At 39.8% G+C, this 16,899-nt stretch overlaps 1 protein-coding gene across 1 annotated transcript in view; it reads right to left on the reverse strand.

Annotated features, from left to right (window-relative positions):
* Positions 1–464: 464 nt before the first annotated feature.
* Positions 465–16,899, reverse strand: part of LOC124172497 — a 173,176-nt gene continuing 156,741 nt past the window's right edge. Inside the window, exons 26-28 of the mRNA XM_046551936.1 lie at positions 15,774–15,926; positions 8,501–8,630; positions 465–474 (exon numbers count right to left, since the gene is read on the reverse strand). Of these exons, the coding sequence (XP_046407892.1) occupies positions 465–474; positions 8,501–8,630; positions 15,774–15,926 (293 nt within the window). The remainder of the gene's footprint in view (positions 475–8,500; positions 8,631–15,773; positions 15,927–16,899) is intronic.

The raw sequence follows: 16,899 nt of genomic DNA on the forward strand, positions 1-16,899 counted from the left end.
GTCATCCGATGTCACCCCACCTGACTCTTTGTCGCTGTGCGAATCACTGGAAATTAGCAAATTCTCACCTCTCCTGATGGGCTGACCTCGTTTTTTTTTTAGAACTTCTGATGTAATTAAAATGTAAAGTTCAGATATTAAAAGGAGCCTTCGAAAGTTATCTGCATTACTCGTATTTAACACTCATGAGGATTTTGTCGCACGGTGCTCTCGGAATTTCCTCATGTCTGTTCCTGGCCTTCAATGCTTCATCCCTTAAAACTCGAATTGGAAGAAAGGATTCATTTCCATTTTCCGTTCCATGTGTCAGTACTTAATATACCATGGGCGGTATGTCATACCAACCACATAGCTTGGTGTACAGCTCAGTTGTTTCCATGACATAATGGCTGAAGGCTTCACTATGTATCTCATAGCCACTGTATAGGGATTTCAATATCACTGAAAGTCGAAGGATAAGTCTTTCATCGATACCTGTAATGATAATTGCAAATCATATTAATAATTACATTTCATGCATCCAAAGCATCAGTTCGCTGATTTTTCAAAATTATGGAAACAGGTCCAATACTTCTTACTAATTTATTATTATTTTAACTTACTCGTAGTTTTTTTGTCTAAAATGAAATTCTGAATTAAAATTCCACCGTTAAAAGTATGATGATTGAGATTAATTAATGATTGTTTTTAAACACTGCATATATTCGCCAACTGTGCATGCATGGTAATCATTTGCACCCACAAGATGTAAGAGGGAATTGACACACTTCTGGAGGAATTTCAATTCATTCTGCAACCAGCTTTTGAACGTCTTTTTGAAATGCTCATTTGTCCTCAAGCTTTGATTCCACTTTCTAAGGTATTTCGGGAAAAATACCTCGCAAAGAGCACGTCAGATTTTTTTGGCATGATTGATTTCACTCAGTAGAAATCTTATTACCAAATATTCCATGACATAATCCTTCTTATTTGCTAATGAATATTATTTTCTCTCTGAATTTTTCATGTGTACCGCAAGGTACGTATTTGCGGCATCCATAATTCAAATCTAGCAAGAGTATTTACTGCTAAAACGATGAATGTGATTTTTAACAAGTTGTCTTTTTTTAACCAAAAAAAAACCGGAAATATGAGTTAAAATTGAATAAAATATACAAACATATTGTGACATACCGACCGTATGTCACGTATTTTCTTTCGCTGTGTAATGACCCGAGTAGGGGATGATCACATATGTGTGGATGAGCGTGCGTATGTCGGAGTGTGTGCGTGGATAGTTTGTCATGCCCCGGGCATGAGGTACAAGTGACTCACAAGTGTTTAGTGTTTGGTCAGCACGGACCTGTGGTTGCCCCACTCAACAGTGAGGCCCAAGTGTAACCCCTCTTGTCCCAAAATAACCCATCCCCTGTGTATCATCCCCCTCCACATCACTATAAATCGGCGGACGGAGAGAGCCTCGAGGCGAGAAATGCGCGCGCGCAGAACGGCGCGCCGTATCTAATCACCAAACTGTTGACTCCTTGTCAGAAATCTGATTCAGTGTTACCACGAAAGCAGCCTAAAAACTTAATTTGGGCAAATGGTAAACTCGGCCCACGAATCCTAAAAATCACAAATTGTTTCTTTTTGTATTCTTTTGGAGGGGGGGCAATTGAATCCTATCATCTTGTGCATTTTTCGTTCACTCATTTTCATCAGGGTATTTAAGTTCGATAAATGTGTGTGTATGCTATGTCTGAAGTGGAAAATATATTTTTTTTGTGTCTCAAAGTACTCAATAATTGTTCGATCATTCCGTAATCGGGACCATTGATGCCCTCCCCACCAAATAAAATATGTGGCGTTTTCATGTTCCGTCACAATATACAGAATTATCTCTGAGTTTCCGGCTTATTCTGAAATTGGAATGCCAAGGCAAACCAAGTGCTTCAATTATCTGGACAGGAGAAGCTTCTCGAGTTGGCACAGATAACATAGCTCGGATCTAAGCACTTTTTCACTAAGCAAACCATTAAATTAAATTGAATGGGAAATATGCACCACATCCGTGCAATGGTCATGGTGAGGGAGACCGTTATCCTCATTGTTATATAAGAAAAAATGTACTGCAAGATGCACGCAACCTTGGTTGGTTTGGACCACTTTTTTCTCCTCATTTCCCTATCTACGTCTACGGGCTGTTTAAATGATCCTGTGAACAATTATTGGCGGCACTGCGGCGGCAAGGGGATAAGAAGGCATTTATATCTCCTAGCACAAAGACCTTATTTCGGAATAATGTGCTGGCAACGCTGTCCAGCATGTAAGAAATCTCTCCTTTATAAAAATATGAGGAAAATTTTGCAGAGAAAAGTATCCAGTGGTTATTGTCAGATCTCGCATAGGGACTTATGTAGTCGCTTTTGATCACTCATAATTTGTTTCATTAAGAGTATGAAAACAAGACCTCATTGGTTTCATGAATATTTGAAGGAGAGTGTACATACGAGAAGTGTTCATACGATAGGCGTGAAAAACGTAAAGTATGAAATCTCACAGGGTTTAGCATACACCATGCGAGTTCGACCACCGATACAGGAATATCTTAGCAAAAATGCCATTCAGTCTTCCGCCGGCCGCAGGCCAGCCGCCCTCAGTGGAGCGGTGCACCGCTTGACTTAAAACCCTGTAGATGTCGGATAAGCAAGTATAGGCAAGTTTTTTTCTCCATCTTGTTGTATATACAATTCCCAAGGATTCTGCAAGGGAATCTTTGAGGAGTACGGAGGAGCACAAAACTATAACGACTCAGTTTACTAAAATAGGCCCAAAAGTAGCTAACATTATAAATAATTAAATACTGTTTAAAAAATATAAACGAACAAAACTTAAAACTATATTGTGAAAAAGTATGCAAATTCACCGTATAAAAATTAACAGATGAATCCCGTGAAATTAAAATAGTTATTTATTAAGTTGAGTTTCCCTAAAATCGACTATTTCTATGCGTCAGGCGTTTTGGGCTGAAGATGCCCATGTATGACGGCTTACATAGGTCAACACTATAATCACACAGACCAATCAGATACGAAATAATGTAGGCCATATACTGCAAAGTTCAAACACATAATTTAAAACTTCCTGGTAAAAAGTGGAAAAAATGAGTTTCGGCCAACTTTTTTCGATTTGGGACCACTGTGCGCAGCCTTAAGTCGAGGTCACACGTAAGAGGAATCAACATCTACATAATACCCTGCAAGCCAACTCTGGGGTGTTTGGCAGGGAGTGATCTATCAGCATGCAGCATGGAATAGGATTCCCACGTGTAGCATGTAACAGGATACATGCACACTACACGGTACAAAAAAAGTTACGCATAATAACAAATTATACTACCACATCCATGCAAAGGCAAATCTTGCTAACTGCTCATCAAGGATATCTGCCAATAAACGTAGATCATGCAGAACATACTGTTAGAAATAATAAGAAAATTCAGGCAGGCATACATGTACAGGCAAGTTCGTAAGCTACATTACAAGTCACCTAATCTACTTATGAGTTCAAAGTCTGCCGTTATAGTCTCATATTGATCGCGGAAAAACGAGATTCTGAATCTATATGTTGTACAGACTTTAACTCTTATTTTATTCTCATGATCTCATCTGCAGTAGTACGCTAGTGTTCGTGATATAGCTAACTTCATCGAAGAATGCACTCATCTTGAATTTTTCTAATAGGTTAAGTCTTTGTTTATTGTACGGTCCGAGAAAGTTTCCCATCCAAGTTTATCGTACAGGTCAGTTACAATAACAAGACAATCGTAAAGATTTTTCACCGACCTGGTAGATATTCTTTGCACGCGTTCTGTCTCCATTTTTAAGCCAATTTAATGAGGATCCCAAACACTGGCAGTGTATTCTAAATGGTCTCTAACGAGTTAGAAGTAGCTTATTTCTCTCACTTTGTCGTCGTAGTTTCCTAATCAGTGTTCATTTTATCTTTGAGGGTGAGGTGGTTTGACTGAGGCTAGTGCGGTCGAGGGGAGGGAAAATATCTCGACCAACTTAAGGCTGGACGGCGACATTTGGTGGAACTCGGTGACAGGAAACATAATGAAGATACTCTGTTGTATGTTCCACAGAAGTTTTAATAACCGACCAAGGTTTCGAGGATACTCTATGTCATTATCAAGGTGCCTTGGAATCAACGGTGCCTTGATAATGACATGGTGTATTGTCGAAACCTGGGTCGGTTATTAAAACTTCTGTGGAACAAAGAACAGTGCATCTTAATTAAAGCTTCTCGACACGTTCCAATTCCCTCTTTGCCAATCAGCAAACAGAAGGCGTGGCCTAAATCAGTCGCTCTCAGACCTCCGTCGAGTTGACATCGTTAATCTCCTCGTTGCTCAGTGTTGCCAAGCCTCATGTGTTCTCCTCCTGTGTCGTTAAGAATCCCTTTCACCAACGGTGCATCATGCAGCGAGGTAGCTGACAATGTCAAGGGCTTCTTTGAAAGTATTATCCTCAGAACCTTCCAAATGAGTAGGTATATTGTCTCGGCGCCTGGTCCAAAAACTACGATGCCACCCATGACTGAAGCCTTTTTCAGTTTCAAAATAGGCTGGCTATGTTCATTTGGCAACATTATGTTCGCTGCTTCAGTCTCTCTCTCTGTACTTCCCCTTTGGCGAAGCCTCCCGTGGGTGTCCGGGCTCTTGCGAAAGCTCTCCCGCCAACGCAAAATGAATGGATTGAGGTTTACCTTAAAAAACAATTTGCGATTAACTTGACCTATTAGTTATCCGTAGGAACGGAAAAGTAGAAGTTAAAGCAGACATTAACCCATTTACGGCCAAAGGTGCGAAAACGCACCATTTTTTAATTAGTTCGTTAAAAAAATTTCCTCCGTTATTTAATAGTTTTTCCATAGTAAATTAGCCTTTAGATGGTAAACTTATTTTTTAAACCATTTTCTTTAATAATTTTGACGTGATTATTTAGTTATAATTATTCTAAATTTACTAGATTTCTAGCTCATCGAGGGCTATCAATTTAATGTTTTTTTACGAGTGCACTAAGCATATTTATGAATCCTAATACAAGTATCATAAATGTACTAATAATGCGTAATTACTCAGATTTTTTAAAACCAAATAATATATTTAGAGATGAACAATTTTGACACTTGCATATAATGGTGCGTTTTCTCACCTTTGGCGTTTGGGGGTATGGCGGATTCGGGATGAGGCACCGTACCGAGAGACAAATGTAGCAAACCTTGGTCACTAATATTGTACGCCACCCTATAATTATTCGGTGAATCAATTTAATCCCTGTTGTGTTTTAAATACCATAAAATGTACTTTTATATCTTATTGGTCTCACAGCTGTCGTCTTCTAAAATGTGGCTTCTTTTAGCCATTGTGTACTAATGAGCAGCTCGATTACCCGCCACGAGACCTATCGGTTTTCAACTGTGTGTAATATACTGTTTCTCAAACAGCACTGGTCATTCAGAAACGGATCACTGCTATGTATAGTTCAATGGATCTTACCTTCTAACACTAGAAGAAAGCTTCAAGAAGTTAGTCTCATTGGTCTATACGCATTTGTTAGGTATGTCGGGTGTAACTGGGTGATCTTACATCTTCAATATCAACGTTTCAGGCAACGTAAGAGTGAAAAAAAATATCTTTTTCATTTCATCAAATTTTCCGAGACGACTGTAGGTGGATAATAAAAGAAGGTGTATGTCCACCCAAGATATCTTGACCACTTTAGAGGAAACCCTGGATTCTGTGGATGACGCCACGGATGTTGTCTAAATACCGCCAGACGTTAAGAACTTGACTGATGAAGACGTCGATGATAACATTTGAATTGTGAAGCCGATTAACAATGACATCGCGGTAACATTGCAAACGCATCGAGGCGATGGCATAGTAGAGCACCGGCTGAGTGCGCAAGAAGGAGAAGGAAAGCCATCAGGGCACCAAAAAAGATATCCAGTCGCCTGATAAAAGGCACTTTTTTCCACAATAGAAAAAGGATATTGATGCTAAGTTTTTGTGTCGTCCAATATCAAAAGAGAAGGAATATGACGAAAAAAATAAGACGTCAATTTGGAGGTATGTCTCCATTTGACATTTTCCTCTGGTTTCTTGACGACGAGGTTTGGCGGGGAATGGCATATTTTTCAAAAAAAGCAATATATGTTACTTGTAGCAGTAGGCATCAGTTACAATTAGTATTGTAGACTTGAGAAGTGTCTTGAGATTTTGATTCTCTCCAGGTATCATGTGCTCCCGCAGCAGAACTTGTACTTGTCTAAAGATATTATAATAATAATTGGGTTGAATTAGTTCCTCAAACGATGAGTAGAAAGAGATAAAGGAAAATATCCACCTTTTCTCTCGACAAAACGGACAAATGTGCAAAGCTGAGACCAATATTTACTATGCTGAATGCTAATTTTTTGCCGTTTGGAATATTTTCTCATAACCTTTCTATGGATGAGCAAATGGTTCCGTGATTTGGACGCCACTCAGCAAAAATGTTGATACAAAATAAACCGATTTGATTAGGGTTCAAATTATGGTGCCTTTGCTCTTCAGATGGTTGCCTCATCCAATTTGTTTTCGTATGCAGGGCTACATCAAATCAAACTCTCAAACAATCAAACTCTAATGGAGTGAAGGTAGGATTAAGAGCTATCTTTGTTTCCCATCTCTTGAAAATAATTCCCGAAATTACTCAGCATCGGTTATTTTTTGACAACTTCTCTTATACATGTTTCTTGTTCCAAACACTGAAGGAAAGGCGATCCTTTGTAACTTGAACCACTCGGGAAAATAGAACTGGAAAGTGCTCGCTTGAAGACCCTAAAGCTTTTGGAATAAACCTCTGAAAATTGATTATGCTTTTGACGAGGAATCTGAATTGTTCGCGGTCAAATGGAATGAAACCTCTGTTGCAATTGTGGCCAGCAACAAATAGCCAAATTACCATTTGAAAGAAAAGGCATAACTATTCCCCAGGTTCTGTCATTACATTAATCCCATAGGTGGATTATACATCACGATACTGCAAACGCTAATTATAGAATCAAAATCAGAGGGAAAAAGTGGTGGTGGACATTGCTTACCAATTTACTGGAAAGTATGTTAACTAATTCATTAAAAATCTATAGGAGGGCCAGTTGGCTCAAAATGTCTCCAATTGATTTCTCAAAGATCATATGACGCGCTAACGTCAATCAAAAGTGACCTATTCAGTTATGGCAATCACTAAGAAACACATGCAGAAGGACCATCAAATCCGAAAAAGATAAACCTTCTAGTAATTCTTTACTAGCAGACACTAAAAAAGATAATGCAGGTCATATTTTCGAGAAAAAGGTTACAAGGAAAGGTGTAGGTAATGTAATAGGCACAATGTATATTTTTGGGTAAAATGTAATGTGCCCTTATATTAAAATAATTTTCATTAATAAAAGAGAGTTTTTATAGTATGAACGGTAACATAATGATTTTAAATATTAAATTATGCGTTTCTGTGTGTTTATAAATTAAAAAGGTGGAAAAGAAAAAGATTTTAGTTTTTCACGGTATGATAACCGAAGTACCCACATTCCGCCAAAGGTGCGAAAACGCACCATTATTTTTTTGGTATAAATAAATTTTTTAGAGCCTCAAATTTCTTTTCTAGTATCTATTAAGACTAAATATGATGATAAATTCAAATATTTCCACCAGATATTAGCCTTAGCCGTTAATTGGTTAAGGAATAGAGATTGCATGAGTAACCCACGAGAAGCAAGGCGTTCGCTTGCGTAGGTAGCTGGAATGTATGGAACATAGGAAATATACAGTTACATTGACCCTTTCACCGCTAAACAAAACCAGGTTCAAGTGAAGAAAGCTCTCAATTAGACATCGATCGACACATTGTGGATATGGGTTGCTATGTACTTAGAATTTGCTTGGTTGCGCATAATGTATAAATAGCTAAGTTTCATTGTAGTAGCCATATCAGTCGGATCAAGTACATGCCCAATGTTTTTCCATAAAATTCATGTGTTCCATTCAACAACTAAATTCCAGTATGGGTTATTATAGAATGTCACTATTATTCACCAATATCCTGTTTTTCGTGCTCCATAGACAACCTCGCTTATATGTCCCAGTGCCCCACTTTCATAGTTATCCAGCATTCATTTTTTTCATCGATCCACTTAAAAATGATAGATCAAGGTTTCACTGTATGTAATATTAATAAAGTGACTGTGATAGTACGAATTAATTTAAAATTATCATTGAAGAATGTGAAGTATGTTTGTTAATATGATACGAGCATTAATTACTGCATTGTTTTCTTTTAAATTCAATATGAAAATACACCTATTTAAAGGTACAGGTTACTGATTTAGTAAATGTACTGACTGACGGAATACACTTAGAATGTGAATCAAGTGAACTTATCTATTACTGCAGCTTAAAAATACAGCACCTTACCTGTATTTAACTTTGTCTGAACTCATGTAGTAGAGGTAAATGAAGCGAAGTCCTAGGTAGAAACCTGCGATCCCTAAGAACCGCATCGGATAGAGGGCCGCGACACAGGAAATAGCCACAAATCTGCCAACTATGGACATGAAAGCAAACCACAGATCAATACAAGTAGATGAACTAAGAAATTCGTGTCAATCCTAACAAGCAAATTTTGAATTTACTGCACACAACTACATCTACATATAGCCCTGAAAGCCACCTAAAATGGCATGTGGCAGGGAGTGTTAGGACAGCAGTCGTCTACACTAACAAAATCATGTACTCAAACAAGTTTACGACAGCATTTATTAAAGTCCTATATGTTTCGGGGAAAGACGAATCCACATATCTATCCGTTTGGCTAAATATCTCTATTTATTAATAGCTTCTGTAAGAGATGGAAATACAATGGGGATCTAATATTATGTTCTCTGTGTCGCTCATAAATGTATCACTTTTCAGTTTTTCAAGCAATAAAGGCATAGCGCACAGCCTCCAAGTCTCTAACTACTCCCAGTCTAATTCACGAAACCTCTGGGTAACGCGGTTTGTATTACCTTGACAGTTTTTGCAGACCTTCCTTTGTATTATATTCAGTTCGCGGATTAAGTCTTCCTGCACCGGATCCCATTTTCTCGCTGCATAATAAAGGTGCGGATGGACGAGTGCGAAATACCACCCACCGAAAAGCCATCCCCCTCACACCACTTCGCCATCCTTCTACAACCTCCCCAAAATACATAAAGTAAACTACCCAGGCCGTCCCATAATTTCCTCCCGAAACTCGCCTACTGAACGAATTTCTGCATTTGTTGGTTTATATCCCCAACTCTTCGTTCAGCCCCTTACATCTTATATCAAAGACTACCACGACTTCCTTTCAACTCAATTTCATTTCCCACCCTCCCAAAATCAGCCCGTAATCATGACTACCATTGATGTGACCTCGCTGTATACCTCAATCGCCCATTCTGAGAGACTCGCGGCTCTTCGCCACAATCTTTCACAACGACCCACGCCTCAAAATCCTAACACTGACTCTCTTCTTGATCATTCTCATTTTATTCTCACCCACAATGCCTTATTTTTCAATAATCAATACTATCTGCAAATGTCCGGCAGCGCAATGGGAAGTCGGTTAAGCTCTTCTTATGCTAACTTTTTCCTCGGCCTGTTTGAAGAAAGCTTCCTAGAAAATTACTCTCTAAGACCTCTTGTTTGACCTACCTATTCAAACCTACTTATTGAAACCTCTTTTATACATTATTCTTCTCTAGGATCATAACTTCAACTCTCCTAAAACCTTTGTTTCGTCACTAAACTCCTCTACTTAAGTTTGTTTCACTTCTTCTATCTCCAACACTAATATCACTTTATTGGATGTGGACATACACTTTTCCAGCAACAAAATATTCAAAACATCGTCATTGGGTATGGGTTTAAGGAAGGGGTAGTTTTGCATGAATGACTATGGCTATTCATTCTTATAGATATCGGTGTAGTACATTCTCCTATGTAATACGTGGGACTAAAATTACAATACAGTCTGTACACAACGTTGAGGAAAGTGCAAGACGGTGTGAAGGAGGATCTATTGATGACTGTGAGGTGGTGGGGCGAAGCAGGGGGCAGCACTTACAATGGGGGCGGTTGCATGGAGACGGGGAGGAAGGTGGGGGAGTATGTGGCGGAGGAGGGGGCGAGTGGATCTTAAAATAAGTTAGGTGTTCTTCTGTAGGCAATGAAAGGGCCGAATGGAAGAAGAGCGGCTGTGGTTTTTTGTTACTAATGATAGGGTATATATCTTCTAATATTTTTTTAATTTTTTGAGTGCCCTGGAAGAATGTGGTGGTGACATTAAGTTTGCCAGTTTTTTTTATGCGTGGGGTGTACTGCTCAGAGGAGGAAAGTATTCTCTTTTTAAGAAGGGGTTCTGGATACTCACGGAAGAGCAAGGTGAAGGTTGTGTGTATCTAACAAGGGCCTTCTGACTCATGCCTTTCTTTTTACCGAAGAGAAGCAAGCTCCTCAATGTGACAAGTTCAGGTGCTACTTTGCTCTTTAAGTATCCGACATATCTTGACAAAGTGCGACAAATACCGTCACGCGCGGACACGGTTCAATCTGGATGGGGCCTAGAATCTATTCTAGGAGACAACCCCACCAATGTAAGTAGTACAATTTTGTTTCTCAAGGAAATAGGTCTTTTTAATAAAATTTAAAAGTTCCCCTCTTTTTTATATAAACAAATTGCGTAGTAAAGATCCATTTATAATGCGTCTTGAATCAAACGATTGAGTTGTGGTGCAAAATGACCCTGCCGTCGACGCACCTTTACGCTCAATTCTACTACTATTACTATCTAACAAGGGGAGACCACGAAACTTGCTCCGCCTTTTTCAATGCCGTATTTTTTATGACCTTCGGAATGGTGAACACATACCTGACCTAGTAGTGGTTCCGTTGAATGGGCCTTAGTTTGGCTGTATTTAATAAATTACATGTGGTACTTTTCACAAGCCGCCTATAGTTTCATAATATCGCACCACTCAGCAGACGGGTCAGGTGGGGTAGTGGCAGCGTTTAAGGATACTATCCAGGGGACTAGGGTTTGAGGCTTCGTGATGGCTATTTGTTTTGTTGTCTTCATTATGATCATACGGCGTCAAGTTTTTCATTAATTTTAATTACGAGAAGCATATACATGAGACTATTTTTTATCATCATAATGGCGTTTAGGTATTTAAGCAGTGTCATTTCCAACGCGGAGAAGTGAAGGCTCCACTTTCTACTCTCCTCAAAAACATACCGAAAGATTAGCGGGGGGCTAAAACAGTGGCTTTTTTTCGAAGAAATGACATTTGTGGGTGGGCATCTTGTTATTATATTGGAAGGGCTACGGAAGATTTTGGGAAGCGGCAAGCACAAGACACATTTGGTGTAATTGTTGCTTTTAACCCTCTAGCGGGCGCGACTGTTATTTCTACACTACCGGGTGAATGGCGTACTTTGCCCATGTTATGTGCACATATGATAACACTCGATATTCGTTAAAATTAATCTTTATTTGTATAAATTAGTTAAACCTAGTACATTTATAGGCGATACAGATATTAAGGTACACAGGTAGTGCAAGGCCGGTCGCGCGGCGTAATTTATACGCCACTTGTGACGGGTTCCTCTTGCTTATCTAAAAAAATTAGCTAAAATACCTCGAACTTAGAAAACTCGCAATATAGACAGTCAGAGTATATTGTAGGAATACACGAGACCATTATAGCCCAGAATATACGTACAATGTTGAAATCCTTGGTTTTCGAAGATTGACGTATTTTATACGCCAGCACGACCGGTCCTGAGTCATCGACTTTTATTTCATCCTATTTATTAATTGACATTATATTTCAGAATGGTTCTTTTAGCACATGGTAGTGTGTAAGGTGTATTGGTACTGTGCAAGTAAACTGCCTTTGGAGTAAAGTGAATTACAAGTGTTCGAAAATTATGGGATTTTATAATCGTTTTGTGTTCTTATTAATTATGTCTGAACGCATGTTGTTGATCGCCGCGAGCCTTTAATGGCATGACCTCTCGCAAGAGTGGTTTTCATTTTTAATGTGGAAGTTGATCAGTATATGCAATGAAAAAATTAACTTTTTGGCGCACACCAACCCTTACTCGTGTAGTCGTCGTATCTCCGTGTTTGAAATAACACTGCTCAAATACCTAAACGCCATTATGATGGTAAAAAAATAGTCTCATGTCTATGCTTGTCGTAATTAAAATTAATGAAAAGTTAACGCCGTATGAACGCAATGGAGACGACAAATCATTTAGCCATCAAGAAGCCTCAAACCCTGGTCCCCTGGATGGTAGCTTTAAACGCTACCACTACCCCACCTGACCCGTCTGCTGAGTGGTGCGATATTATGAAAGTATACGCGGCTTGTGAAAAGTACCTCAAGTAAATTAATTCATTACAGCCAAACTAAGGTCCATTCAACGGAACCACTACTAGTTGAGGGATGTGTTCACCATTCCAAAGGCCATAAAAAATACGGCATTTAAAAAGGCAGAGCAAGGTTCGTGGTCTCCCCTTGTTGGTTCAGGAATGGTGAATTGTTGCAGATGCAATGGGCACGGACTGAGAGAGAGTAGGGAATTGCGTGTTTGGCGTGAGGTGGTGGGAACTGCTGTAGTGTAGGTATTGTTTATGGTTTGTGGGCTTTTTGTGGATGGAGGTGATGAAGGTGTTGTTCTAAAGGCGGATGGTTATTTCAAATAAGGTAAGTAAGGAAGCAAAAATGGATGAAGTGAGAGAAACAAATGAGGTGGAGCGTAATGAATGTGTCTAGGGAATCATGCCCGTGGGCCCGCAGTAAAAAATGTCGTCGATGAAGCGATCTCACAGGAGAGGGTTAAGAGTTTGGGAATTAAAAAAAGAGTTTTCCGGGTGACCCATGTAGAGGTTTGCGAAGACTGGGGGCCATTCTGGTTCCCATTGGGACTCCTCGCTTCTGTGAGTAGATGGTGTCGTTGAAGTTGAGTGTGTTTTTGTTAAGAATTAGTTCAGCTAATTGGATGATAAAGTTGTTGGAGGGAGAGGGAGGATGAGGGCGTTGGGCAAGAACGTAGTTGAGGGCGTTGAGGCCTTCGTGGTAGGGAATAGAGGTATACAGTGAAACCACTTCAATTGTCGCTATTATGAGATTGGTACCGGTAGGGAGAGGGGTTGAGATAGGTTTGCTTAAAGAAAGGATAGGCGTCTTTTATAAAAGATAGAAGGGAGGTGACAAGATGTTGTGTGCAGTGATCTAAAAGGGCTGGTATTCTTTCAGTAGCCGAATTGCGGCTAGACATAGTTCGACGGCCTGAGTTATTGGGTTTGTGTATTGTGGGGAAGAGAAGGAATTGTGGAGTGTTGTAATCGGCCGGAAATAGAAGATAAATATCGGAGGGTCTGAGTCCTTCTCGTTCAGTTGCCTTAAACCTTCCGCCATTAATTTCTTTTCGTCAAGAACGACTACCGTTGAGCCTTTGTCCTTTGAGATTATGATGTTGTCTTGGTCGGTGGAGAGATTTATTAAGACCTGAAATTCCTGGCGTGTGAGATTTTCAGGTGGGATGACAGAATGGAGGAATTTGTGGTAAGTGATTCTGTTGAGAGAAAGTTTGATATATATCTCTACGAGATGGTTTCCATGGAGTGGTTTAGGCTCTCGTACGGGTGGTGGGGCGATTTGAGCCAATGGGTGAAGATTGGGGGAAAATGTGTTTGGATGAGACTGCCAGAAAGCTTTACACCACAGGTTCCGGCAGAAATTGAGGGCATCCGTCAGAAGGCTCATGTGGTTAACTCTCGGCGTGGAGTGAAAAAGATACGCAGATAAAAGCCTTTGCTGAGAACTACCCACTCGTTAGTCTCTAGGACATGCGAGAAAAGATTCACTTCTTTGTCTCCCGGGTTCTCGCACTGACAAGGGGAGACCACATACCTCGCTCCGCCTTTTTCAATGCGGTATTATTTATGGCATTCGCAATGGCGAACACATCTCTGAAATGATAGTGCTTGCATTGAATGGGCCTTAGTTTGGCTGTTATTAATTAATTTCTGAGCAATTTTTTTAACAAGCGTATATAATTCCAAAATAGCGCCATCACGTCAACAGCTTTCAATGGTCTAGTGGCTCTCACCCGGGTTCGATTCTATGTCACGGTAATATATTTTGTTGTTTTCATGTTGATCATACTGCGAGAAGTTTTTCACTAATGCAGCAAGCATAGGTATGAGAAAAAAATTTTTATCATCAGAACGTCGTTTAGGTATTTAAAGCAGTGTCATTTCAAACGCGGATATATACAGACTATACTTGCTACAGTCCTCAAGAACATGCGGAAAAATGAACTCTGGGCAATGATAGTGGCTTTTTTTTTCGAAGAAATTATATTTGCTGGTGACCCACTTGTTGCTGGAGGGCTGCGGAAGATTTTGGGGAGCGGCGAGCATTGGACACATTTGGCGGAATGGTTGATTTTAAATAAACAACTTTTATTCCTTCCTACTTGTCATTTGAATTAATATTTCGGAATGGTTATTTTAGTATGCAGGTACTTAAAGTTAACTTTGGAGTAAGGCGATTTACAAGTGTTCGAGAGATGTGGTAATTAATATTCGCTTTGTCTTCTGATTTATTGCATATTGCTGCTCGCCGTGGGCTTTAAGGACATATGCTCTCGAAAGAAGTGGTTTTTATATTTAGTCTGGAAGTTGTTCAATATGAGAAATACTAAAAATTAACATTTTAGTGCACAAACCTTGCTAGTGTAGTCCTCATATCTCCGCGCTCAAAATGATACTGCTTAAATACCTAAACGCCGTTATGATGATAATTTTTTTCTCATGCCTATGCTTGCTGCAATTAACGTTAGTAAAAAACTTCTCGCCGTATGATCAACATGAAAACTACAGAATATACTGTCGTGACATAATATCGAACTCGGCCCCGCCTTCAGAGAGCAGGACGTGCTCACCACTTGACCAACTGTGCTCTGCAGAAAGATTGGCGCTATTTTGGGATTATATACGCTTGTTAAAAATACAGCTCGGAAATTAATTGATTATAGCCAAACTAAGACCCATTAGATGCAAGCACTATCAGTTCAGAGATGTGTTCGCCATTCCGAATGCCATAAAAAATACGGCATTGAAAAAGGCGGAGCACGTTTCGTGGTCTCCCCTTGTGAGTGTGTGGAGGCGGTCGCGGTGGGGGGCGAGGGTTAAGTGGCACCAGAAGGTCTCTTGGTGGGAGGCGGGAGTTTGAGTACAGTGGGTCAGGTTTGTAAAGGAATAAAGGCGGGGGTGTGGGTGGAGGAGGGGGGGCGAGACTAGTGAGGGGGAGGGGAAGGTCGGCGTGAACATGCACTAAGTTTGTGGACATGCACTAAGTTTGCTCTTCATTTACCATCGGCGTGAAGAAATGAAACTCATCCCACGGAGGGGTATCCGCGGCGGAGAAGATACGTGTGTACTTAAGAGAGGAACTTCTAAAGGTCTTCTGAGTTATTGCAGATCCCATGTCCACGTTATAATTAATTGGTATTTTTAAGTGTCCCTTTTCTCCCTTAACTCTCCTTTTTCGTTGGTAGCTGTCCAATTTTTTCACTCCTTGATATCTGGTCACCCTAAATATAACTAAATAATACTAAGTAATATGAAATAAAGAGACAGAGTGCTTACAGACAATGAAGAAATGAGCCAAAAAGTCAAAGAGCCTGTCTTTGTTTTTGAAGTTGTTCTCGAGGCCAACGTAGTGCATCTTATGGTGGTACAAGTGGAGAGACCATGCGAAAGTTGTCAGTGACACCACCATTCCAAATAAAGTACCGTACCCTGGAAAATACACAAATTCATTACATTAACAATACTACAGCTATCTACATGTACATTATACCCTGCGAGCCATGTCTAGGGTGTTTGGCAGGGGGTGATCAATCAACAGTGCGTAATAGGATTCCCGCATGCACACAACATGCTCCAAAAAACGGTGCGCATTTTAAAAATTATGCTACTGCATTCATACAAAGGCAAAACTTGCCAAATACTCATTAAGGTAATCTGCCAATATACGTAGAACAAACAAATTGTGCTTATAGAAATAATAAGAAAATTCAGAAACACACATGGGCGTACCCAGCGGAGGCAGGAGGGGCAGCTCCCCCCCCCACACGAACCAAAGGTATATTTAGTTAAAAACGAAATTTCTTCTGAAATATTCTTGAAACCCAAGGAAAGTGGCATTATTATAAAACATGAAATCAAAATGAAATTATTTTTTTCGAGCAAATAATTTTAAAAACCAATTTTGTTCCATGACATTTCTGAAAGACAACTGCTGAACTTGTACAACTACGGCTCGTCCCCCCTTGTGTTGATCCTTGGTGCGCCCTTAGCATGCATTAAAGTATAAATTAGTTAGTAGGCTTATATCTCTTATGCTATTTATTTGACGTGATCTACCGTGGTATGTAAGCGTTCGTCGTACTATACATTGCTAACTTTATCGGAAAATACACAGCTCTTGAATTTATCGAATACGTGAAGTCTATTTCATGGTCCATGGTCTGACAGAGATACTCATTCGAGTTTACCTAAGACGTCAGTTAAGTCAATAACAAGATAATCGTAACGCCTTTTCACGTACCTGGCAGTTCGTTTTTGCACGCGTTCTCTTTTTTTGAGCCTATTTCATGAGGGTTCCAAACACCGACAGCGTATTATAAATGGGATATAACGAGGGAGAAGTAGCTAGTTTATCTCACTATGTCGTCGCACTCTCCTAATATTCGTATGACACACATAAACC

Source organism: Ischnura elegans (genome assembly GCF_921293095.1).
Source record: "Ischnura elegans chromosome 13 unlocalized genomic scaffold, ioIscEleg1.1 SUPER_13_unloc_1, whole genome shotgun sequence".
NCBI classification, from domain to species: Eukaryota; Metazoa; Arthropoda; class Insecta; order Odonata; family Coenagrionidae; genus Ischnura; species Ischnura elegans.